This window comes from Talaromyces atroroseus (assembly GCF_001907595.1).
Source record: "Talaromyces atroroseus strain IBT 11181 chromosome Unknown scaffold_3, whole genome shotgun sequence".
Taxonomy (NCBI): Eukaryota; Fungi; Ascomycota; class Eurotiomycetes; order Eurotiales; family Trichocomaceae; genus Talaromyces; species Talaromyces atroroseus.
Window position 1 is genome coordinate 1,126,915 of NW_017971435.1, and position 24,871 is coordinate 1,151,785.

Consider the following 24,871-nt stretch of genomic DNA (forward strand, 5'->3'; position numbering starts at 1 on the left):
ATCTTGACACCCCTTTCAGCACGTTGCAAGGCAATCGGACTGGCGAGACAAGGGGAACGTCGACCGACGTCGCACGCTTGGCCAAGCGGTTTGGGGGGGGGGGGTCTCACCTGAAGGGTAGCAGTAGATAGATGACGGTAGATGCCTGATGCTGGACTAGAAGTAGTGGTGGATGGCCTGAGGTTCCTGGCGTCGAACTCAGGAGGGAAGCTGGAGAGAGCTGGGGAAAATACAGAAGAAAGATCGAAATGGGAGGAACGGGGAGAAGGGCTGGTATTTATAGACGAATCTGGGGCTGCTGCCTGGCACAAACAGAGTCAGAAAGATGGATGGAATGATCTGATTACTCCGCAACTCGGCAGTTGCGCCGCTGCCTAGAGGTTAAGAGCACAATCTCCATTGGCTGTGGGAGTCGGGGGAGTCGGGGAGATTCACTTTCAGACCGGCCCCGGATCTACGAACCATGGTTCTGCCGCTGATCATGCCTGTTCCTGGACCCTGAAGCCGTCTTTTCTGCTGTCGGTTGACTCATTTCTTCTAATTGTGGAGACGGAGTGAGGCTAAGCCTGCAGTTCGTGTCAGTTTCTTCCGATTTCCTCTGCGATGTCACCTCGAAAACATGGTTCTGGTGGGGCTGCTATCATGTCCGTTCACTATTTGTAGAGCATCCCACACTCAGAGCAGGCCGGTACTCGAGGTCGGCCCTTGTTGTTCTCTGTCCTTCGCAGATACTAGGCATAGCAAATCGGTCTCTACATGGCGCAATCTGTCATATCGGCGCGGTGGAGACGATTCGGGCCGTTCTCTCCACACCCTGTGCGCGCCGAGATTGCGCATTGACCAACACCGGTGCCCATCCCAGGCAGCGTACTCCATACTCCCTACTTCACGGCGTGGTCAAACGTGCACAGAACAAAACTAGACATGTCGTTGATCGTATCATTAGCGATAAGGATAAGCAAAGTCAATCGCGGACTAGCGCCGATCATCCGTTGTTCACGGGAACAACGGCGCCTTGGCAGGCACAACCGCGGTGTCCGTGCTCCGTGCGACGCCCGCTGCCGTAAAGCTCAGGCATCAACTGGCCTGGGGATGCATCCACGAGTGTTTGTTTCATCGCCGTTTCAAACAGCACATCGACTTTTACTGCAGTGTTTAGTTCGATCCCTAGATCTGTGGAAGTAAATTATCTATTAGATATATCAGCGTGTACGGAGTAGGCTGATACGTGCCAAATTCTTTTCAACTTAACCAGAGTAGTAGTCTACATCAAACACGAGAAGTACAGAAAAAGACCAGTCCAGGCCCGAGTCCGCCAAGTGGAGGCGCGCACGAACCGATATTTGCCGTTTTGAAGTATATCCAGGCACAGCTTGTGATTGGCTGCACTACAGCACCCTGGTGGGCTTGCTAGCCGTGCACCATCCAATGGAATTGCACAGCGGGCAACTACACAGTGGAGTCTGTCTATCTCCACCCAATGAGAGGCCCGCACTTTGTCTACTCTGACAAAAAGCAGCAATTTACCAGTCATGTCATCGCGCCAATGGCACTGCAGGCTCAACTACAAACACAGACAAATGAGATGAAACATGATGGAACAAGCGGGGCGGTCATTCTCGCCTGCTGCTCTCTTTTAAATTTAAAAGACGCCTTCGCCCAAGTCATTCGGCTGCGTCTTTTTCTCTTCCATATTGTTTGCCTCGCTTTGCCCTTTTTTTTCCCCCCTTTCTCCTCGTTGCTTCTTAATTCTCGCTTCTTGATTCTACTGTGCAGAGCACTATTGTCCTTCCTTTCTCACTCCAAGTCTTCGGTCATTCTCTGCGAAGTTTGGGGTTCAACACACACAACACTACATTTGTTCATCATATTCTCAGGTTGATCCTCAGCTAATAGTCTTCTTATTTTTTCTGATCTGAAAGAGATCCCAACCCATCATAAAGTCTATCGCCATGCGTGTCATCAACGCCTTCATTGCCACCACCGCCGCCATGATGGCCACCGCCGCTGTGGCCAAACCCCATGGTCTTCATGCCAACTTCCACAAGCGCGCAACCACCAGCACCAGCAAGGTCGGCTCGGCCTACAATGACGTATCCCTCATCTCTCTGATCAGCGATGCCTCGTGGGCATACAATTGGAATGATGCCTCCGACGGCACTGTCCCCTCTGGCGTCGAATACTGCCCCATGCTCTGGGGGCCAAAGATGTACAACAGCTGGACCTCAGCCGTCAGCACCGCCCTTTCCGGAGGAAGCACCTGCGTGCTAGGCTTTAACGAGCCTGACCTGGGTAGTCAGTCCAACATGAGCCCCCAACAGGCCGCCATCGACTACCAAACCTACATCACCCCGTTGGCTGGCCAAGCCACCCTCGTGTCACCCGCCATCACCAACGGTGCAGGCGAGAACGTCGGCTTCAACTGGATGCAGAACTGGCTCACAGCCTGCAACGGCGCATGCAAACCCAATGTCATGGCCATCCACTACTACGCAGATGCCCCGGCCTCCGATTTCTTCGACCATGTGAACAACGCCACCAGCCTTGCTAGTCAGAACGGTATGGATAGCGTCTGGATCACCGAGTTCCAACATACCGGCAGCGCTGCTGATCAGGTAGCTTTCTTGCAGGAGGTTATTCCTTGGCTTAACTCTAACACTGGCGTTGGTCGTTACGCTTACTTTTTCACGGCGGATGGCTACCTGCTGTCGGACAGTGTGCTGAGCACCGTCGGACAAGCTTACACTGCGTCTTACTAGACTATTCAAATTCTGCCAACTTCTCTCGACGGTCACCAGCTGACCGAGAGTTTTCTTTTCATTGATAGATTTTGTATTAGTGGATACATATGGAGTAACAACGTCCAGTTATATGATATACGAGCAATGAATTCTGTTAAACTTTGGGCTTGACCTTTTTTTTTTTTTTTTTCACTTTTTTTTTTATAATAAAAGCTCCATCTTTGTGGATATTTAGTATTTAGTATTAATTAATACTTAGTAGTCTAGACTGCGCACAAGAACGAGGACCAACATCAATCTGCACTACTTGGCGGGCCAATTTCGCTATCCATGGATTGCCATCTTGCCGAGTGCTACGCTCTGAAAGCATTCCATGGATCAATTAATTAATTACATTGATAGTGAAATAGTAGAACAGATTCATTGTGGCTTTATTTATGTGCTATTACAATTGAATCATAGGCACTGTAATATCACTGTATTCACAATGATTCGCATTAAAAAGGTAGTTTTTGAAGCCAGACTATTGGTTTTATAAATAAATCCATTTCATTGATTTGTACTGACTTATGGTACACCTTTTTCCCCTTTGCTTTCGCCTTGTTTTACTTTTTTTTCCAAGTTAGGGTTTCTTCCCCATCTGGTAATTGAGAAAATCCGCAGACAATAGACGATTTCATGAAAACCGAAAAATTGGAAAGAAGACAAAACATCTCATCAAAATTGATTCATTCTGGATCCCTTTTCTCTCAAAACAAATTTTTCAAAAAATAGTATGCCAAGCGCTATCAAAATCGCCTGTCGCTATACAAAGGATACATACTATGCTCCCCATTCAACCAGCGCACAAGCAACGACCTAGGTCCAAAATTGCGCGTAAACAGCTTTGTGTATGATTCAAATCCGCGTACAGCATTGCTTGTATCCCTGACACCATCGATTTGCACATTTTGCAAATGGTTGAGCGCCCTCGATATCTTCCACGTATTCAGAACAGTCTTCCAGGTTCCATTTTCAAGATGCATGGCTCCTAGGAAGAGCTCTTGAAGTGATTGACTAGCCCGGATAGCCTCGGCGAGTTCGCGGAGTTCGTCTAGCTCTGTTGTGCCACCCGCTACAACTAGGTAGGATAGGACGGGGAGCTTGGGGAGGAGCCCAATGGATATCTGCAAAGGGGTTCTATGTGAGAGTGGGTCGCTGCCTTTGATTACGTGCGTCAGGCTCAGGTACTGCAGCGATGATGCTGAGGGTAGAGTCAGCGCTTTGATTGATGCGTGATATGACACGTCCTCGACCGCGGTGTGAACTCGGACTTCTGGTACGGTCAGATCGAGACGGCGAATGCCAAGTGTAGATCGCCGTAGGAACTTGTACTCTGTCCCTGCGTTGGGGGACATGAGGAAGTCCTGGGGGATGTGGTTGATGTCGATGGATGCCAGCTTTGGGAAAAAGTCTTGGAGGCACGTGCTGCTGCTACTGCCTGCTTGCCTGCGTGCTAGGGCGTCGAAGAATTTGATCCCACGTATAGGGAGGCGGTGCCAGATGTCGTGTTCTGGTTTTTTGATGGGGAAGACCGTCATGGCCAGCTCGGGACACATATACAATGACATAAAAGGCAAGTGAGTGTCACCCACTTTCGTCCAACCATGTTCAACAGGATGTGGCATTTTTCTTCGGACATTCTCAGACAAGCCATTCCACTGCTACATGGCAGGCGACCAGATGATAGAAGGGTTGCGTTTCATTTCGCGGAAATTGTGAGTGATGAACATCACGCTTTGGACGTTCTTCAACAGCGGCAGAATGTTCATGACTAGCATGTAGTCTCGGTTTCTCTCGAGGTTCCATTTCTGAGACCTAGCAAACCCGACCCAGAGGGTGATGGCTGGTCTGGCGATGGTGATACGAGTCTCCAAGACTTCATCTTCGCGTACCTGGTGTAGGTCTCGTTCGACATTGACGTATCTGCCATCCCAGAACTGGGCGTATGTCATGTATATGTTGTCATGGAGGAGCAAGATCTCATGGATAGAATGGTCCCACGAGAGCAGGGTGACGTGTCGAAGCAATCTCTCATTCTTCGAAACCAGTTCCAAGTAGTCCAAGTCTGCCTTGTGTGTGGAGATATGCAAGGTGGTGAGAATTGGGAAATCCAGCATGACAGAATTGGTGGTGCGAGAAACTCGACGCATATTCTTGCGATCCTGGAGAGTCAGGTTGTTCACAAGCAAGTACCTGACCACTGAATATGCCCCATTGTTGAGGTAGGCCAGGAACTCTTCCAGATTCATCGTGCTTTAGGGCTTGGATCAGGTCGTCAAAGGTCTCGAAAGAGGTCGTGACTATTTTGAATAGAAGCAAGCAAGATGCATCAGCACTGAGCTTGCAGTCAAAATATGCAATAAGTACTGCTTTTAGAAGATGAGTGAAGAACAAGTGCATGTACTTAGGTGGATATGTGCAAGGAGTAAGAGGCAGCGAGAACAAGCCAGAAGAGGAATATGCGTTATGTATGCAAGTGAGCGTGGATGATAAGCGAGCAGAAGAAAGAGAGAGAAGAAGGAATAGCAAGCAAGATATCACATCCGAGACAGGACGTAGCCTTAGGCAGCCTCTGGGAAGTAAATCAAAGGCATCTTCCTACAGAACTCTTCACAAACCACCTAATTGGCAGCACACGCCCAAGACCAGCTAAGGCTAGCCATCTGCTCTTTGTGATATCTTAGGCAACACATAATGATGTGAAGCCTAGTGAGTATTTTTATCATTGGCACAAGAAATGTAGTCTTTGTAAACTGTGATATAACATACAAATACCTGGGTATCAAGGAGGACATGCCCCAACCCAGTGAACATTTAACATCAGATGATTGCACTGCTTATTGTCTTTAATTGTAAATAAGCTATTATTCATATCACCTAGGAGACGACAGCAAAAGAGGTCAAAAAATGCATCAAGAAATATTATACAGATTTTGCGGGTATCTCCTTCAGAATGCAGCCAGCAAAAAGATCCCCATCCCATATCCCACGCCTATGCAAAATAAAGTCATAAGTTAGCAAAGATTTGATTAGTCAACAGCCATTTTATCCTCATTGACACCATTCTGCCCGTCAGCAGAACTGTCCTCTGGCTCTGTCTCTGCTGCTGGTGTTGGCTGTGCTGGGTTTGACCCATTAATATTGCCATCCATCTTATCCTCGCCATTTATTTGAGACAAGTTGTTTTCGTCTGCAACATCCTCGTTGACCTCCTCCCACAGACGAACTGTCCTATCCAGCCCACAGCTGGCTATGAGCCTCGTGCCATTAACCTCAGCAGTATCAACACCCAAGACAACATCTGTATGCCCCTCGATCCGTTGCAATATGTTCTTATCAACCACATCCCAGCATACCAAGGCGCCGTCCTCGCTACCACTGACTGCAAACGCATGCGGCGGTCCGCCTGGCGCCCGATACGTGCCGAAGTTCCCACACAGGCTGTATTTGCGATTTATGTGCCCTTGGTACGTCTTGATACACCGCCCTTGGACGTAGTCCCATAACCGAATACAGTCATCTAGTGTCCAGGCAAGAACATACTTGCTATTCGGAGAGAAGCGCACCGCCATAACTGGTGGGTTGTCCTCATGAACGAGCGTACGCAAACATTGCCCCGTCATCGTGTCCCAGATTCGAATCAGTCCGTCAGACGAGCAGGAAACGACCAGCGTTCCATCGTGGCACACGTCAATCCCAGCGACAGGGTCCGAATGAGCGGGCAAGGAACGCATAACTTTTGCGGAACGTACATCCCATAAGAAAACAGCTTCGTCGTATGATCCACTAACAAGGATGTTTCCTTTAGGGGAGAACGCGATCGAGTATACATAATTATGGTGCCCGTTGAAGGCTCTTGGGTGAGCCTTGCCCGTCAAGGCATTCCACAGCCGAATGGTCTTGTCGTCAGAACCTGTAGCGATTGTCTCGTTGTCCGGACCCCACGCGACAGTTGATATACCGGCCAGATGTCCTTCGAACGTATGAATCAATTTTCCCGTCAAGGCGTCCCAGACTTTTAGTGTGCCGTCAGCTCCTATAAACCGATTAGTACATTTGTCCGTATTGCCAATCGCAAATGCAGGGGCATCTATTTAGGGCATACCTCCACTGGCAAGCATGGTCCGATCGGGAGAAAATTTAACGGCAGACACTCCACGAAGATGACCTTTTAGCAAATGCTTCTGAACATAATTTATATGATCTGGTTTGGGCGGCGGCGGAGGGGCGGCAGGCTCAGGTGTTGGTAATTGTTCAGGTTGCTCCGTAGTCCGCGCATCAAGAGACTCTGAACTATCAATGTCACCTTGTGCCGGAGCTAAATCGCCGGAATCTACTTTCACATCGGATGTCTCCTGGTTGTTGTCCTGGTGATCTGCTGCATTCGCTGGCTCGTCTTCTTTGGCGGGCGACTGCTCCCGGCCCCAAAGGGCGTCCGCGTCCATGGCGAGCTCGTCTGGACCGTCAGAGACACTGGGGCTGTTTGATTGACGTTTATATTGACGGCGATCCGCTACTGCTTTTTGGGCCGACCAGCTAGCTTTGCGCCGCTGCTCTGTCTCGTAGTCCGAAGCAGCGGCGAGCTCGTCGGAAGAGGACGATTGAGATCCATGGCTAGGGGATTGCGGGTTGGGCGTGGCATCTGAGGCCGCGCCGTTGAGTTTACGGCGCTTGAGGGGCGGGTTTTCGGTATCTGCTCTTGAGCGAGCCATGAGAAAAGGCAATAAGTTCCCTCTTTGACAAAGAGGTCGTTCAGCGTGGCTGCATCTTTTGATGCGGCACAAATTGCCTACCGACCCAACGCGGTGATAAGATGCGCCCCGTCCAGCCAATCAGAGCCAGGGCGGTCAGCTAGCGTCGAGCGTCGCATGAATTCACGTTTACGCATTGGCCCAACGATGCCTTCATTCATTTTAGCAAACAAGAAGTTAGCACAACAAGAAAGCGAAGGCATGGTTGGGATCTTGATCTACGCCATCCTCGTGCAGTCATAACTCAAACATGTCGACCCCCAACAGCGACTCTCCGACCCGCATCCGCATCCTCACCCTGAATTGCTGGGGCCTCAAGTTCCTCTCGAAATTGCGCCATGAGCGTCTCTCAGAAATCGGGCGACAGATTGCTATCGCCGATGACCCTCCCCAGATTGTGGGCTTGCAGGAATGCTGGACCCAGCAAGACTATAGAAGCATCCGCAGACAAACGAAACATCTGCTTCCCTACGGCAAGTTCTACTACAGCGGCGTGTTCGGGGGCGGACTAGCCATTCTCTCCAAATGGCCCATCGAAGAAAGCAGCATGTTTGCTTACCCGCTCAATGGGCGCCCGACAGCGTTTTTCCGCGGTGACTGGTATGTCGGCAAGGGTGTTGCCTGCGCGCGGATCCGGATGGGGCCAAACGCAGACGATGTTGCGGAAGTGTTTTGTACGCATTTACATGCACCGTACGAGAAAGAGCCGCACGATTCCTATCTATGTCATAGAACAGCGCAGGCATGGGAGATTTCCAAGTTGATGCGGCGAGCGGCAGAGAGAGGCCATTTGGTTATCGGACTGGGCGATTTCAATATGGTCCCCATGTCCTTTGCCCATCGGCTGATTACAGCTCATGCCCCCGTCAAAGACGTATGGCGACACCTACATCCGGACTCTTCCGTTGGAAGTGCAGAGTCGGTCGCGGAGAGAAAACGGGGGAAGCCCATCCCAACGGCGGATTTCAATATCTCCGAGAATGGCGCTGCAAGTGACGGTCCCTTCAATACGTGGCGCTGGCCCAAGGACCAGCAAAAGCGACTCCTCAAGGGCGAAGATATTCCCGTTGATGGAAGTCAGGAAGACCCCAAGGGCCGAAGATTGGACTACATCTTTGTTGGGGACGGGGGCTATCCGCCGTCCTTCCCAACCCCTCAATGGAATATAGAATCAGCCTGGGTCAGCATGATGCAGCGCCATCCCACGCTTAAAGTATCTCTAAGTGACCACTTTGGCATCGAAACGGTCATTACACGCAGCCTTGAACACTCTGCTGGTGCGGTCCCCATTCCGGCGGAACCCGAGACACGTCAACCAGAGCCTGGAAATGCCGATGATCACGGCTTTGCCGTTCAATCTTCCTCTCAATTACATCCAACATCCGCCCCCAGCAGTGCACTTGCAGTCGAAACTTACGATGAAATCCTCACCCTGATTGATAACTATATGCTCCGCGAAAGATCGCAACGCAGGTGGCGCTTGGCGCATTTCCTGGTCTCCATACTCGTCTCCATCGGTTGCTTTGTGGCCGTGTGGTGGACGTCGGATGTGATTTATGTTGCGTTCATTCTTACGTTTATCAGCACTTTGAGCTTTGCGGCTGGGGTGCTGGATGGGTTGATAGGTGGTTTGTTTATGTCGGCTGAAATACGGGCGTTGAAAGAATTCAAATGGGAGGTTAGGAATGCGAGGCGGTTGGCTAGTGTTGCTGCTGGGGTTGGCAAGGAGGCTTTGGGCTTGTACGATGATGATGAAGACCTTTAATGAGTTTTGACACGAGATTCTCGCGTGCCATTCTTTTGTATATACAGGGATAGACTGGCCCTTCTTTGCATTTACTTGCTCTACTTGACGGGGTGTTTTCTGGGAGGTGATAATAATAATATTGAATAATTTGCAGCATGTTACTAATCAAGTCTCAAATTGTTCGTAATAGTCTCACATGCTGTGGAATCAACGAGAGAAGCCCCAGTAAATGGGTAAGTTGAACGAACGATAGACACTCCATGGAACTGTCTGTCACCGGGCCTGAATGTCAAGTTTGTGTCATCTACTCAGCACATTCGCGCTTGCGGTCCTCAATAACCTTGAGAGCCTCCTCAGCAGCCTTGACACCACTAAGAACCATGGCGCCAAAAGTCGGGCCCATACGGTTGAAGCCATCAATCTCGGACAACTCCATACCGCCAATAATGAGACCCTTGGTGACCTCACGGGTATTCTTGACGATGGCGTCTTCGGCGGAGTTCATGTCCAAGCCGCGCATGCCGCCGAGTTTCTCGATTGCGGTCATGGAAACGAGCCGCTTGGCACAGAAGGCGCCGAAGGGGCCATCGTGGCCGGTGGTACTGATCACGAGGGGAGCGTTGATGGTGTTGGGGTCCATGCAGGACTGGTCGTCGTGGTGCATGGTGACCAGAGTCCAGTTGGTGACGACACCGGCGATGCGCACGTCTTGAATACCGTTCTGGCCAGGTCGGGTAATCAGGTCCTCGACGCTGGTAGCGTTGAAGAGCTTGATGTTCGGGAAGGAGAGGACCTTGGAAAGAAGGGTGGATGTGAACAAGGCTGCGTGTTTAACAACAACATAGTTGGGGTTGGATTCGTCTTCCTCGTACGGAACGCCGAGGTCACTGAGGAAGACATCCGCAGGCTTGCGCATGACCATGGCTGAGAATAGCTGTCCACCCAGCCAGGCACCACCGCCTAGTGACAGTCAGTGATGATTCATTCTCATAAGAGAGGGGCTAATCATAGCATACCGGGAGAAACATTAGCTTCGACAATGGCAATCTTCAGGTCTGGGCGGGCTTTGCCGAGTACGTAGGCGGTACTGAGACCGCAAGAACCGGCACCAACAATGACAATGTCACTCTCAGCATACTTGTCAAGGTCGTTAAAGTAGCGACGAGTCATAGCACGAGAGACCTGGCTCTCGCGGATCGGGGCAAACTTGAAGCTGTCCCATTTGCCAGCAAACTGTTCCAACAGCTTAGCCTGCTGGTCCTGGCCGGTAAGGGAGATGACTTCAGGAGCCAGCTTGCCCTTCAGACCGTTGGTGGTCATGACAGGGGATGTTGACTCGTAGATAGCTGCTGGAGGAGACATTGTTTTGTTTGGTATCAAGAAACGATTTCTATACAGCGTCAGCATTCCCAAAACCATTCAAACTTATCACAGGGGAAGGCAGAAAGCATGATCCTTTCGCTGGTATTATCCAGATCAAGTTGTGACCGTCTGATTTCAGCCAGAATCCCAGAGCCACAGTAAACAGGTAGTACGTGTATCCGCACTACCTACCGACTGTAGATGGGAATCTAGCACCGGTTCATGCCACCAACTGTACCATAGATACCTTGATGAATCACTGGATTGTATGCATCAATGCCAGTGTGTCCTTGAAGGAGCGAAAGAATTTCCACAGCTTTCCGCCTCCCATTGAAGGGAAGACGAGGTGGTGGTTATTACATCGTTGGTTCCGACGGGACTAGAGGGAATACTATGGGTCAGCACTGTTCAAGGGCGAGTCGATAGAAGGAAGTACAAATCAGATTGAGCTTTTTTGCTGATAGTAAATACCTAGGTACAGGGTGAAGATTGAAGAAGAGAAAAAGGAACAAGAGACGGCGGGAGGGGTTGCGGGGTTTTTATACGCCGCGCACCCCGGCGGTATCGGAGCCCTCACCGGCTGCCGCTTTTATGACGAAAAGACTCGGTTGTATGACGCTGCCATGAATTATATAGTTAACTATACTTCAAGTACCTATACCAGTATGCAGCTCAAGCGAGCTCAACTTCGATGCTCACCCCGTAGTCTCGGGCGTGTCTCTCATCTGCTCGTATCCTGTCCTCTGCCTTAATCCAGTTTTTCATCTTCCCGCACTTCTCGATCTGAGCGACGCGGTCAAGGAGGGCTTCCTTCGTGACCGTCTGTCTCGAGTCCTCATTCAATGTAAATTTCAGGCACAGAGAGTCAGTCGTACCCTGCTTCTTTTTGTATACTTGTTCCCATGTCGTGGCAAAACGAATACGTGATATGCCAGGGGCTACACGCCCGGCCGGATACACGTCTCCTACTAACGAAGCTACGCGGCCAAGGTACTGAGACCACCAGGCCTCTTCAGGAGACACAAACTGCCGAAGACGATGTTGAAAAGACTCTTCAACTGGCGCCAGATCTCCAGGCCACCGTTCAGAAAGTATCAATGCGATGATTGCCCGGTCTTTGTGTGCGATGCTGTTGGCAGAGGCTAAAACTCCCGTCGTGGTGCTGTAAAGCCCGGCAGCTGGTCTGGTTTCCCTGGGCACGGATGCGTGAATAAAGAGTAGATTGCTCACAGCATGTAGTAGACTTGGAGAAAATGCGTGTGGAACGTATCGAGAATGTATAGGCGATAGAGTTTGAGGAAGTGAAGATCTAAGAAGCCCGTAAATGATATCCGCGGAAGTCATTGCATAGGGTATAGTGGCGACAATAAGGGGATCTTGTCTTCGAATTTCAGTCCTTAGTCCATCGAAAAGAAAGCCTTCGCGAACACCTCCTTGACAGAATCTCACAGACCGAATTGTAGGAAGACTCTCTGTCAGAACTCTTACAAGCAGCGCTACAGCAGGGACCTGTGATGTTCGTCTTTTAGATACACGGAATATTTTCTTTTCTTCCGATTCTGCAGCAGTTCTCATAACAGTTGCCGTGTCCTGAAAATCAATCGGCACTGCTTCGAATCCATTGATGATTGGAATCGGGTATGGAGTCAACCTAGATCGGCTCATAAGTAGATATCCCCATCCCCGAAATCCTCCTCCAGATAAATAGAGATCAAATCCGCCTTGTGTCTGAGCAGCCTGCTCTAGATCCTCAGGAACATCAAGAGACTGATACGCATTCCGGAAATTATCCTTCATCTCTGTAATCAAGTCATCTTCCGCTCTTTTGCCTTTGCTTCGAGCATCCTGTAGCCTTCTTGTAAGCGCTGCGGCCCCGTAAGGAAAGCTGACTGACCCGCGGGGGCTCGTCGTCACGTCTCCATCCCGAGCAATCATCCATGTGAGCTGTGTGCTGCCACCACCAAGATCCATGACCAAGCCCTGTACGCCTGCAAAGCTACTGGCAACACCCAAAGCTCCAATGCGGCCCTCCTCTGCTTTCGAAAGCAGTCTTACATCCCATCCGGTGCGCTGTTTGATTATATCGAGGAATTCCTTGGAGTTGGGTGCGGTTCGCGTAGCCTCCGTAGCTAGGATGTGGATATTCTCCTCCAGGACTTCAAAGTCCTCACAGGTGCTCTTGAAACGTAGCAGTCGTGAGATTACTTGGTCGATAACTGTTGTCGAAATCGGGCCACGCTCGCCGTCGGCTGTTGAGAATTGAGCGTCGTATAGTGAGATGCCTGCTCGGTCTTGGAACACGGTGGGCATAATCCTCGCAGTAGGTTCCGCGAGGTTGGAGATGGAGAATCGTATGCCATTGCTTGTATATATCAGCTCATTGACCACATTTTTTCAATTGTTGCTGGTTTGTCGTCACCTGCCCATGTCAACCACGGCGTGGAGACTTTCCGCTTTCAGGTCGTGCATTTTGCCTGCATGCTTTGTCAACTGAGCTTAGCAGGATTAGAAGTTATTGGCAAGGTAAACAGAATTAAGAATTCTTCTCAATATGCAGCCTCAAAATTGTTCCGCGCGAGGAACAGTAGAGGGAAAGGAAAACGGGAGGGAAAAAAGGAACGCGGGGCTCTTATCTTATCGTCTATGACGTATTGTAACTACTAACTACATAACTACCCAAGTATAACTTAACAACTATCTATCTCCAGATACATTTATTCAGGCACGATATTTCACGGTCAAAGAAAGCCTTTTTCGATTCCTAGACTATCTAATCTGGTAAGGCACCAGCATCTGCTCGTCGGATTTCGACATTATATTCTCCAAGCATCCCTTCAGGAACCTGATCGGTTCGTAATGGCTAGGCTCATCCTTGCTCCCAGGGTCGATCATGTTCAAGTGCAACTCTCGCGAGAAGAACAGCGCCAATTGCTCAAAAGCAGTTTTGGGACCAAGTAACTCCACTCTGTCTTTGAACTCTTCAATCACCTTCTTTCTGATATGATTCCAAAACTCTTCGTTTCTAGACCAGTCGTTTCCGATGACAATGATCTTGAGTCTCTCAGGCATATAGCCGGGGAGCCTCGTTATCTGCGACAAGACGTGCAGAAAGATGCTCAGGCTGGACTTCCACGGGTACATTGGCGTCACTCGCTCGATAAAAATAGCCACATGTTTCGTTGGGAGGGACTTGCTGAAGAGTTTCACGATTTCTTCCAGCATGAAAATGGAAAGGAAAAGGTCGTGGTTACGTAAATCCTTGTCGAGGTTACGTCCCTTTATTTTTATGCGCTTGCAAGAGTCAAAGGGAAGAAGTTGGATCAATTCATATATCAGCGCGGCCACCAGGCAGCAAGTATGCCGGTACTCCCACTCATCTCCCTCGGTGTTGTAGTCAACGCAGTACAAGCGAATTTCGGCATAATCCCGTGTTGATATTGGATCCAAGACCGAGTTTGAAAACTCCGATACGAGACGCAAATTATCACATCCAACTCCTTGGTGACTCCGTTCCGAACATTGCCCGTTTATGACACAGAAACCGGATGTATCTGCCTTCGCCCAATTCATGAATACTGCATCATGTATCAGATCATGTGTCACGCTCTTCTCTCTATCAGGATGGGTATAATCAGAAAAATCTAAATTCATAGGTTTGCATTTGCCAGTTTCCCCAACTTGTCGTACAAAATCGCTGATTTCACCCAAAGTGAAAGTCTTCGAATATTTCTCATCGGCATCCCTTGTCTTTGCTTTTTCAAGTCCAAGGATTAAGGTAATCATGTTTTAAAGTAGGAAACACGAATCAAATTTGGTAAAAAGTTGAATATATTCGAAGAGTAGTGGACTGTGAGTGAGTAGGAATGGGAATGCGTTTAGGTATGTAGAAGGAGGTAAAAATAGTAGCTTTTAAGAGAGTGATTTACCTTAAGGGACTAAAAATAAGTGTCTCATTCTTTGACTCATATGGAGTGAGTCAACGTACTGTCTGTATGTATCATCTTTTCTCAAAGAATGATTGCTTCATACTATAAATGTAGAAGCACATGTAAGCTAAATATACTGGCTTCTCGTCACTCATGCTCAGAATCACCATCCCATGTTAAGAGTAACGTTTTCTGTTCCTTGTCAGGCCAACGTACCCATTCTTCCCCCCTGGGCATTTCATCCCTATGATGCTTTTTCGATCGCTCATGCCACTGCAAGTACAAAATGTCCCCAAGATAGATTGACATCTGGGCTTCCAGGTCTACCAAACCCATATCCTTTGTCTTTATTTCTTCCTTGATCATGCCTCGAAATGAGTACCAAACGTCATCCATGAAAGCATCACTCCCGGCCATAACCACCTTGAGTCTTCGAGGCATGTATGAGGGGTGTCTCGTCATCTGCGACAAAACATGCAGGAACATGGCCAACTCTTCAGGCCACTTGTAATATGGACCCGTATGTTCAATCAGGATATTCACATGTGTCGCTGGACAAACCTGTTTGAATCGTAGCATGACTCGACGCATTAGACCAAGCGATGCAAAAAAGTAGTTTGACTTGTCGAGGTATTCAACGTAGTACGGGATTGGCCCAGGATCTAACTTCATAATCCGGTACAAGCCCTGTATCATATTGAGTACCAACAAGGCAGGATGCCGGTACTTCCATTCATTGACGACTTGGTTAAATTTGATACAGCGCAGTTGAATGCTGTTATCAGGGATCGGATAATTGATTGAATTCATTAACCTCGCGAGGCCATGGGGAAGACACACTCCATCGCACGTTTTTGGACTATGATTCCATCATGAACAATATCCGCGGATGATACAGATACCGGACCTCATCTCTGTTACCCAATGTCCAAAGCTTCTTTCCTCCGATAGAGCACGGTGAAGATGGTGTTGTGTATCGGAATGTGTATTGTGGTCGCTATAGGAGTAGTTACTTGCTATAGCTTAGTCGGCAAATGACCTGATTCGATCCATAAAAGCGGCTATCTCGTCCATAGAGGACATGTATGTACCGTTGTCGAGTATATAAGAGCGAACCATGTTTTCGACGAGGAAGCACGAAGAAGAATTTGACAAAAAGTCTGATACACTGGTTGAATATTTGTATATAGAGATCTTGGGTTTCTGATAAGTAGTAGATAGATTTTTTGCTTTCAAAAAAAAAAAAAAGAAACTGGTAAAGAAAGTATGCTGCGTATGTAGAAACAGGTATGAATGACAGCTATTAAAGACCAAGGAACTCGAGGTGTGTGTCATCCTTCGACTCATACGAAGTAAATCAAGCATTCGTCTGTATACATCATCGTTTATAATAAAAGACTTTATGAATCTTCCTCATTGATGAAGATACCTTTTTTCGACGATGCTGTTAGTCATGCTCTGACTCGAACGCTACATTTTTAGGGCTAGTCAGACGTGACGCATTTATTTCCTCTTTTGGTAACGAGAGCACTCACTGGCAACGACAAGGGAAACCGGCGAAAATGGTCATATGAAATGACAGTCATCTTCATTCTGCATACAAATCATTTAAAGCGGTTTATTCCCAAACAATCGAGGGAGAAGCAAACATCAACGTCAACAAAATACGCAAATCCCATCTCAAGCCAACCTCGCCTCTAAAACAGCCTGACTAGACGCCTCACTTTGCCAGACCTTGACTAACTTCAATCCCGACTCGGTGACTAGCCTCTCAAAATCCGACCTTGTGCGCTCTCGTCCACCAAACGCAAACATGTTATGATCCATCCAGTATGGCGCCATATCCTCCACGCCGCCGGGCCGAACGCTGTTGTACTCTGGAACCACCATTTCGCCTATGAGAACGCGCGAATCTGACGCCATAGCTGGCACGATAGCTTTAAGGATTTTGGCGCAGTGCTCATCCGTCCAGTTGTGCAGACAGCGACGGATGTAGTATGCATGAGCGTCTGTTCGTGTAGTGAGATATGGATAAACAAATTTATGCCATGGGCAAACAAGACTTACGTTTCACAGGCTGCTCAGTGAAGAAATCATGCGGCATTTTCTCAATACCGGGCAAATCAGGACACGAATCAAGCACCATAGGGCGATCCTGAAGGATCAATCTCCCCTGAAGCTGGGGCCATTTCTGCTTGATTTGCAACAGAGACTGACCTCGGCCACCACCAATATCAACAAGTACTGCCCTATTCTCCAGATCCGGCGCATTAGCAAGCTCTTCGCCAAAGGGATACATGCCCAGAACGGGCAGCGTGGAGTCCTGCGTCGACATGGCAATGTCGAACTGCTTGATTCGGCGTGGGTCTTGAGAAATGATCTCAAAGAAGCTGGAACCGGGTTTGTTGTTTCCCCAGGAAAAGAGATTTTCGGTCATGCTTGTCGAGTCTCGGCCACCCACTGCGCGGAAGTATTCTGGTAGGCGGGATGTGTTGACGAGGATTTCGTCGCAGCTGGGTTCATTCTAGTGAGCAAATCAAACTTATGTACTAGACAGATGTTAGGGAAGGAAACCCCACCACAATTTGAGAAAGTCAACTTCGTGTCCCTCGATATACGCCAATGAATATGGCGTATGAGCATATTCGTCGGGTCCGGCCATTTCGAAGATGCCCGTTACAGTAAGAATGCGCATCAAGCGGGCTGTAGTTTTCTATCAGAATTCACCATATGGGCACAGATACGGAAATAGAAAGGGCTGTATAACTACCAATCAGTGATGTATCAGCCCCGACCATTTCAGCAAGCTCAGCTGCTGAAACACTTCCTGTTCGAGGAACATTTTGTGGCACATTCAACTCCAGCAATGCTCGCAGGTTGCAAAGAGAAAAGGTCTCAAGCAAATTCAAACATTAGATATTTATTTATATCCATCCTGACAAAAGACGCATTACATACATTGGTCAAATGGTCAAATATCGCCTCCTTCGGATCCTTCAATTGCAATGTCAGCTTTTCCAAGGACTGGATCAGTTGCAGACGCTCAGCACGACTAGGATTTTCCTTGGACGCATCGAATTGTTTTACTTTGGAGGCAATGGCCTCGGCCTGTGCAGATAAACGGCCTGGCATGTTCGATCGATTAGGCTTCCTGGTAACGGTGAAATACCTAGGTCTGGCACGGAGAACGAAGTATTTGAACATTTATGAGCACTGAGCGGTGTAGGAAATATGAGTCACGACTGATCAATGTCAGAACAGACAAAGAGCTCGGTGTTTAACTGGCTCTTTGGTTAGGCTTGCTGGTATGTATATATTCTGTAGTAAGAACCTTGAAAGGCAGTTGAAAGAAAGCTCATGTCAATGCGTACTGAGAAGGAATAATTAATATGTAATCCTTCTCAAGGTCCACGTGCTGCCGGGCCTTCGATCTGCAAAGATGTATTGAAAGACGACAATGTGGAGATCAGACTACGTAAACGAGCTGATCAGCTAGCGTAGCATTAATGTCAATTGTATACATCATCAAACACGTATGTGCCTAGGTAAACGATTTGTAGATGTATCATGATGTCGCGACTGATCGGGATATCTCATGTTAATAGCCGAGAGTTTGACAGTAATCACTCTGAATGCATTGGGGAAAGCTAAATTAAGATAACAATCATTCATCAACTTCGTGGTTTATTGGTATCCAATTAGCTTGCGCACAGTCCTCTGAAGAATCAACGTCTCGCAGTCCCACTCTTTTTCATTGATTGACATCCCTTCAGAGAGGCTACTTAGAAGCCGACAGGCTTTAGTAAGTGTCTATTATGTCAAGCCTTGGAGATATTGCGTCGCATCTTGAAACAACCATAGCCTCCCAGGACATCTGTATCACGCGTTGAGAACAAAATCGATATCAGTACTATTACGAATCAGCACTTGTGTTACGAGAGCATCATGACAAGTCGAATAATTCCAATTTGTCCTACGCTGCAAGTAACTAACTAGCCGCAGGCTGCCCATCACTATTGACTGGGTATTCCGTATTGTTGTCAACTATGACCCAAAAACTGGAGTCGGCTAGTAGCATATGTAACTAGTCAACTTACTAAATCCTAAGATCGGCATGAATAGAGTTACAAGCTATGAAGAATCATGATAAGAAACATCAGATAGCAGATGCAACCTGAGAAGTCCCGCGGAGTATTTGCTCGAAAAAAGCAAAGACAAAAAAAAAAAAAAAAAAAAAAAAAGAAAATATCAAATTATACTATCGATAGAACATACTATTAGATCAAACTCGGGAAATCATAAGTTCCCGCTTTCTATTCTATAATCCCTGCACTCTATAGTCACGAACACGCCGGTGGCTTGAAGCCTTCAGTCATGTTAGTATGCAGCTATGTATACGTCTTGGGAAAAGAAATCTGCAAGTCCCAGAACCACGGACGGGTTCGTTGGTGCGATGCATGTGTCGGTTGTAGATATGTACATACATACATACATAACCAAAAAGGCCCACTTTCATCTCCTCAATGCTGCAATTGTTTGTTCAATTCTAAAGGGACAGTAAGTTTCAGCAGTTGCAGATAACCCGACATCCAATACTCTATAGACGTGGAGTAAGACAGTGAAGCTAGCTGAGACGCAAGGATAGAAGAAGAACCGGAGCACACGCACGGAAATAAAGAAACGGGGAAGTGGGTCGTCCCGTCACACGGTGCGGAAAGCGACTCCACTGTCCAGCTCCATCGACCCATCCGCGATCGATGATGCAATTTAATGTTGGAGGGACTCCATAGACGATCTCGTATATACAGTTTCAAATGCGTTTTTGTTTCAATGAACCGAGAATTTCAATGAATCATGTAGATTATAGCTAGTAGTAGAGTAAATAGTAGATAGTATTGGTGATACAATCTCACAAGGGAACTTGAAGTGTTAGATCAGGCGAGATACATAGAAAACGGCGATTGCACAATCTCCTATAGCCGTGGAAACATGATAGGGTATCGACACGCTAAGAAACAAAGCAAAAGTTTATTCACACCGGTAGTAAATTAGTTATTATTTGCTGGCCATGCAGCATTCAACCAAATTAGAGTCAAATGAGAGAAGCCATATTAGATTGTGGTAGCAGCTTCTTCCGGTTTCTGCCCATAAACAACATGCCTAAATGAACACAAAGTCAATTCGGCTATATGCAAAGATAGAGCATCGAAACTTACACAGCGATGTACATCCGATTACTTATATCGTTGAATTCTGCGCGCACCTTGGCCAGTAAAATTCGCACTTCGTCTGGACTCCAGCCGAGAAAGCGTGTGTATAAGGCCAGACTGTACCCTTCGACACCTTCGTTCATTGCGATCCCGCGAATTCGCCCTATTTCCGTCATTCGCGGATCGGGATGCCACGGGCTCAGTGGTAGCTATCAGGTCAACAATCAGCTCAGATGCTCACTCTCAGTCAAAAAAAAGCATTATTCATACCTTGAAAATTTCATCATGCACGTTAACAAAGCCTGCATTTATCATATGTTGTTTCTGCTCTTTGGCAACATTTAACCGCCTCCCGCTCAATACGCTCGCTTCATCCAGCTTCTCAAGAAACAGTTTCGACCATTCTGGGCATGTGCCATCATCACGCTGGAACCAGGCGTCATTCTCCTGCATTTCTAGCCAACCACCCGGCCGTAGATGACTAAAGGCCTGTCTATGAAACCGTGGCCAATCCCGGATGGAGCCACATAATGTTCGGGTGTGGATGAAGTCAAACTTTTGGCTATAAAGCCATTCGTCTTCTGCATCGTCGATTTCAAAAGTCAGGTTTGGAGGGACCCTACAAACAAGTACTCGTCAGTACTAAAATCCGTGCACCATTTGTATGCAAAACTGCTTCATAGGTAATCTCATACCACAGAGGCTGGATTGGACTTAGGTCCGTGCCGATGACGTGAGCAGATGCGTTGGCCCTAGTTAAATAAGAAGTGAATAAGATAGCCCTTGAGTGAAAGAAAAAAAAAAAAAAAAAAAAAAAAAAACGCAAGCACGCATAAAATGATAAATGAAGATAGCCATACTCAGCAAAATCAATAGCCCAATCTCCTCTCCCCGTTCCAATATCCAGAGCGTTTTGCGGATTACTCGAGATGGGTGCTAGTTGCAGTCTCCCTTCAAAGACAAGCTCATAGCATAGATGCATCTGACTCAAATTTAGACTTTGCTAGTTAGCCACAAAGAGGCGCGGCTCACCAGCATCAACTTATTTTGTTCCTGATCGTCATTGGGCTGAAACATCTATTAGCACCGAACAAAGTTTCTTGATGTCGGATCCGAATTCCAGAATCTCCTACCATTATATATTTCCCCTCGTGATAAGCATGATATCGACGCCCATTCTGCGTTGCGTCAGAGGATTGTATTGATGTGCAGATAGATCAAGTGGTGATCTCAACCGGCATGGTGTACCTCGAAATGATAGTTTAACACGCTGGATGATAAGGAGAAAGTCGACTCTGCACCATATCTATTTGACCGGTCACGTAGACAGAACTTCATCAGCTAGCCGTCGAAAAAGTCCGGGGAGAGAGGACAGTCGTGAAGTAAGAACAGTAGCAATAATAACGTACATACTACTCAACACCGACATCCCATCGCTTGCATCGACTCCTTCATCTGCAGTCCATTCCGTCGGTGCAGTAGTGGTAAATTTGACGGTGGATATCGAGTCGGTATCCGAATCAGAATGCTCTGGATACATTGTCCGCTGAGAACTGAATTCCGAGTATATAGAACGGTGTTTGGATATATAGTTCTCTTGTTTAGATCACTCACAACGCCATTTGTCATGAAGCAGCTGCAGGCTAGATGAGTAGCCTGATCAATCAGGTAGAGCAGAGAGAGTGCTGAGATAGAAGAAGAAGAAGGGGGACGAATGCATGACACTCAAAGCAAGAACGACTGGCTGATGGGTGACTTAGTCAGGGCCTTCTGATTGGCTGGCTGGGCCTGAAGAAGCACAAGAGGTGATTTGACGCCGCTAGTCTGCTTACGGCTAGAGGGAAATGGTCCCTTGTCCTGTCTGAGCAACCAATGGGCTGCAGAATAGATTACCGTATGAGGCGTATGTCGGCATCTATAATTCGCTGCATTTCGTATTTGACTGTCTGGATTCAAATGTGCCAACTCTGTAACAGCCGTGATTTTAATTACGCCGCTATGAGTGCCAACATGTGACACAACGCCGAATGTGACATGATTTCTTTCTGTATTAATCAATCAATTCATTCATTCATTCAAACTAATATTATATGCGTATACAGGATGTATAAAGAGGACTCGCTTCTAGACCGTTCCAGGTTAAGCGAGCTGCCAGGGTATTCAATAATCACTGCCTGCGTACAAGGATCTCAATAACCGGCTGTCCCCTTTCCCCTTTTGGACCGGCTGGAGCTTTTGCTTTGATTGATCCGATTGCTTTCAGATGAAACAAATGTCGACTTATGAAAGTGCATAGACTTTTTTCTTTATTTAGCTCGCACATAAGTTATATCGAAGGGCAACAACAGGGATTCACGGAGGCACTAGCTTTTCGCATACGCAAAGAAACAAAATGAAAACAAAGCCTACTTCGTATCTACTCTTTAGACAGGATGCTGTGAAGCTGAGGGCAAGGACCAGGTATATCGAATGAATTTATACCCTGTCAACCCTGTCATGCCATGACACTTATCTGTCTTGTCGTTTGCTTGTTGCCTCTGTCTTGAGCCTGGGAATTGTCTGGTTACATACATTAGTCGTGCATAAATGGTTCATTGTATAGTCAGTTATAGTACAGCTAAAGAACATATCATCAATCCTAGAATCGATCCATGCTGACTTCATAGTCAGCTTGGTAAAAGTAACTCGCAAAGTTCTCCCAACCCAAAAAAACGTACCCTGAAATCCCCGCGCCTCATAATTGCAAAACGACTTTTGCCAGATGTGAAAAATGAAAAAGAGTCGAGTCTATGCCATCTCATCGTCATCCGGATGGTGCCCCATCTCGTGGTCCGATGCATGGAAAGCATCTCCAAAGGCGGAGTTCTCTAAGTCAGGCAAATCCAAGCCGTCATGCTGATCGTCGTACGCAGCAAGCGCATCGCCAGCAGAATCCATGTTGGTGAAGTTGGTAGCGTCTTCAAAATTGCTCGTTTCCATGCCGGAGGCGCCGTGTCCGGGTGTGAGCCCGCTCCCTGATGTATCTCCAGCGACGAGCGGGTTGCTTGGAAGTGCCTTGGAAGATGACTGGGCACTACCGGCCTTATCGTTATCGATTACTACCCATTCCCCAGTCTCTCCTGCGGCGGTACCAGATTGGACGGTTGTAGTTGTTGCGCCACCCATCTCGACATCACCATCTGCACCCACAGCTTCAACCGTGGACTCACCGGGACCTGCGACCGTTGATGCTTGCACTTGCTGATTTATTTGTCCAGGTGTAGATGTTGACGATGCCACAAACTGGTCCAGGAGGCTGGTTTCCATTAACATATCCGTGTCTGCACCAGCATTGTCCTCAATCGGTGCCGGAGGGGGTTCAATACGCTCCAACAATCCACCTTTTTCTATACAAGTTACGCTGGGATCGGAAACGATATTTCGTCCATAGGCCTTCTCCAAATCTTTGACGACATCATCTACTTGAAACCGCGGAATACGGAGTGAAAAATCTTCCTCATTATTAGCCAGCTCCTCCTCGTTGACGGTTTCGATGCGGCCTTCCAATCTCCAGATCTCAGGTCCAGTCTCGGAAGGATTCGCTCCAGCCTCGCGGAGCCGTATCTCGGCATCTCTCAAAATCGACAGCCGGCCAATCTTTTGCATTCTCCGCTCATGGCGCTTCTTCAATTTCTCAATTTCGGCTGTCATGTCGGAAACTTTCTTGGCGACTCTGTCGGCGAATTCCTCTGCTTTCTCTGGCTCCATTTTACTTGCTTGTAGAGATGAGCTGTCATCCTTAGCATCCTTTGGATGGGCTGCCGTCACCGGGGCTTCGAAAAATCCAGCAGTCAAGGACTCAAGCTCCCCTTTACGTCCGAGACCAAGGTCAACCGGCGTTATCTGTTTGATCGTGTATGGCGACGCAAAAATTTCTTCCATCCATTCATGGTGCTGCTGGTAACGCATTTTGCTTATCTCTCGAGGTGTGAGCATGTCTAGCAGATCGCCTGTGGTAACGTCCTCATCCTCCAGCGAAAAATCGGCTGTCGCAGCAGCAATACTGCCTGCAGATGGACGGTGACCACGCGGTGCCTTAGATGGGGGCTGCACGGCGCCAACACCAGGTTGGTGACCAGGATAGTAAGCACCAGGGGGTATTTGGCGTGCAGGGCCTGCATTTCCATAGTAAGGTTGCGGCTGTGCGAAACCCTGGGGACCCATCTGAGGTGGGAACGAAATCGTAGGCCAGCTGTTGCGATCATGAAGCATAAACTCTTTGCGAACTAGCTGGCCTTGTGTCTGCAAGAACCGTCGCTGAGCAAGTGTTGTCTGCACCTGAGGGGTTACCGGAATTCGCTGAGCTGGGAGATGATCGCCCTGTGACGCTCGCGAGTAGTGAATAATCCATAAGGAAGGATCTGGACTCGGTGCATTTGGGTTGGGCACTTTGGAAGGGACTAGGCGATAACGGCGACGCGAGTGACTTGCAACAGCTTCATTTGGAGGTTGGTAGCCACTTCTTTGAACCCACATTTCCACGGTCTATTAGACAAAATTTATTGGTCAGCACGGGTTTTCCAGACCATAAATAATATGCCAGCAGTTATACATACATAGCCTCGGGCTTCAAAGGTGTAGGCTTGCTCTGCATCCGCCCAAATATAGCCGTCGCTAGCGAAAGTAGTTCCCAAGTGGGCAAGAGGCTGCCATGTGAGTAGGGTAGTTCCATCTTGAGGTCCATCCAGAAATGTCCAGTGCATGGGGTACATCTCCCTGACCACCTTGGGGGCAGCCAACAAATAGTCGAGAACAGTTTCGGTCGGCAAGGCAGTCATGGTAGGATACCGATTCCTGGACACCAGATGCATATGCGGCACCTATAATTAGATCAATCAGAGTCAGCGAGTCTGTTACTTAAAGCTGTAATAAAAGATAATGAAAGCGACTCTGGAATGGCTCACCAGCTGCCCGGGGAGTCCTGCCGCCGGGTCCTGCATTTTGAACAGTTGCGCGCGTGGCCGATGTTCTATATAACAATAGATAGAATCGCAAGCGGGGCTGTGAATTTCAAATCAATGACTCATGTAGATAAAAGCAAATGTTGCTGTAT

At 48.0% G+C, this 24,871-nt stretch overlaps 9 protein-coding genes across 9 annotated transcripts; 2 read left to right on the top strand and 7 right to left on the bottom strand.

Annotated features, from left to right (window-relative positions):
- Window positions 1-1,952: 1,952 nt before the first annotated feature.
- UA08_03429 (hypothetical protein) lies at window positions 1,953-2,759 on the top strand (the record flags this gene model as incomplete). The annotated part of the gene is made up of 1 exon (XM_020265728.1): window positions 1,953-2,759. The coding sequence occupies one exon, from the start codon at window positions 1,953-1,955 to the stop codon at window positions 2,757-2,759; it is 807 nt and encodes a 268-aa protein (XP_020121771.1).
- A 770-nt stretch (window positions 2,760-3,529) lies between these two features.
- Window positions 3,530-5,032, bottom strand: UA08_03430 (hypothetical protein; the record flags this gene model as incomplete). Its single annotated transcript, XM_020265729.1, has 2 exons — window positions 3,530-4,412; window positions 4,449-5,032. 2 exons carry the CDS (start codon window positions 5,030-5,032, stop codon window positions 3,530-3,532), a joined length of 1,467 nt encoding a protein of 488 aa, XP_020121770.1.
- Window positions 5,033-5,812: 780 nt separating this feature from the next.
- On the bottom strand, window positions 5,813-7,495 carry UA08_03431 (hypothetical protein; the record flags this gene model as incomplete). Its single annotated transcript, XM_020265730.1, has 2 exons — window positions 5,813-6,819; window positions 6,889-7,495. 2 exons carry the CDS (start codon window positions 7,493-7,495, stop codon window positions 5,813-5,815), a joined length of 1,614 nt encoding a protein of 537 aa, XP_020121773.1.
- A 289-nt stretch (window positions 7,496-7,784) lies between these two features.
- Window positions 7,785-9,299, top strand: UA08_03432 (hypothetical protein; the record flags this gene model as incomplete). The annotated part of the gene is made up of 1 exon (XM_020265731.1): window positions 7,785-9,299. One exon carries the CDS (start codon window positions 7,785-7,787, stop codon window positions 9,297-9,299), a length of 1,515 nt encoding a protein of 504 aa, XP_020121772.1.
- Window positions 9,300-9,585: 286 nt separating this feature from the next.
- On the bottom strand, window positions 9,586-10,643 carry UA08_03433 (Thiamine thiazole synthase; the record flags this gene model as incomplete). Its single annotated transcript, XM_020265733.1, has 2 exons — window positions 9,586-10,241; window positions 10,298-10,643. The coding sequence occupies 2 exons, from the start codon at window positions 10,641-10,643 to the stop codon at window positions 9,586-9,588; spliced, it is 1,002 nt and encodes a 333-aa protein (XP_020121758.1).
- A 672-nt stretch (window positions 10,644-11,315) lies between these two features.
- Window positions 11,316-13,112, bottom strand: UA08_03434 (hypothetical protein; the record flags this gene model as incomplete). The annotated part of the gene is made up of 2 exons (XM_020265734.1): window positions 11,316-13,005; window positions 13,063-13,112. 2 exons carry the CDS (start codon window positions 13,110-13,112, stop codon window positions 11,316-11,318), a joined length of 1,740 nt encoding a protein of 579 aa, XP_020121757.1.
- Window positions 13,113-13,409: 297 nt separating this feature from the next.
- UA08_03435 (hypothetical protein) lies at window positions 13,410-17,701 on the bottom strand (the record flags this gene model as incomplete). Its single annotated transcript, XM_020265735.1, has 8 exons — window positions 13,410-14,390; window positions 14,786-15,428; window positions 15,609-15,772; window positions 16,105-16,162; window positions 16,260-16,578; window positions 16,637-17,082; window positions 17,149-17,282; window positions 17,528-17,701. The coding sequence occupies 8 exons, from the start codon at window positions 17,699-17,701 to the stop codon at window positions 13,410-13,412; spliced, it is 2,919 nt and encodes a 972-aa protein (XP_020121769.1).
- Window positions 17,702-19,680: 1,979 nt separating this feature from the next.
- On the bottom strand, window positions 19,681-20,856 carry UA08_03436 (hypothetical protein; the record flags this gene model as incomplete). The annotated part of the gene is made up of 6 exons (XM_020265736.1): window positions 19,681-19,729; window positions 19,786-19,988; window positions 20,050-20,398; window positions 20,475-20,531; window positions 20,640-20,761; window positions 20,812-20,856. 6 exons carry the CDS (start codon window positions 20,854-20,856, stop codon window positions 19,681-19,683), a joined length of 825 nt encoding a protein of 274 aa, XP_020121768.1.
- Window positions 20,857-22,566: 1,710 nt separating this feature from the next.
- UA08_03437 (hypothetical protein) lies at window positions 22,567-24,758 on the bottom strand (the record flags this gene model as incomplete). Its single annotated transcript, XM_020265737.1, has 3 exons — window positions 22,567-24,303; window positions 24,375-24,638; window positions 24,723-24,758. 3 exons carry the CDS (start codon window positions 24,756-24,758, stop codon window positions 22,567-22,569), a joined length of 2,037 nt encoding a protein of 678 aa, XP_020121756.1.
- Between the last annotated feature and the right edge of the window lie 113 nt (window positions 24,759-24,871).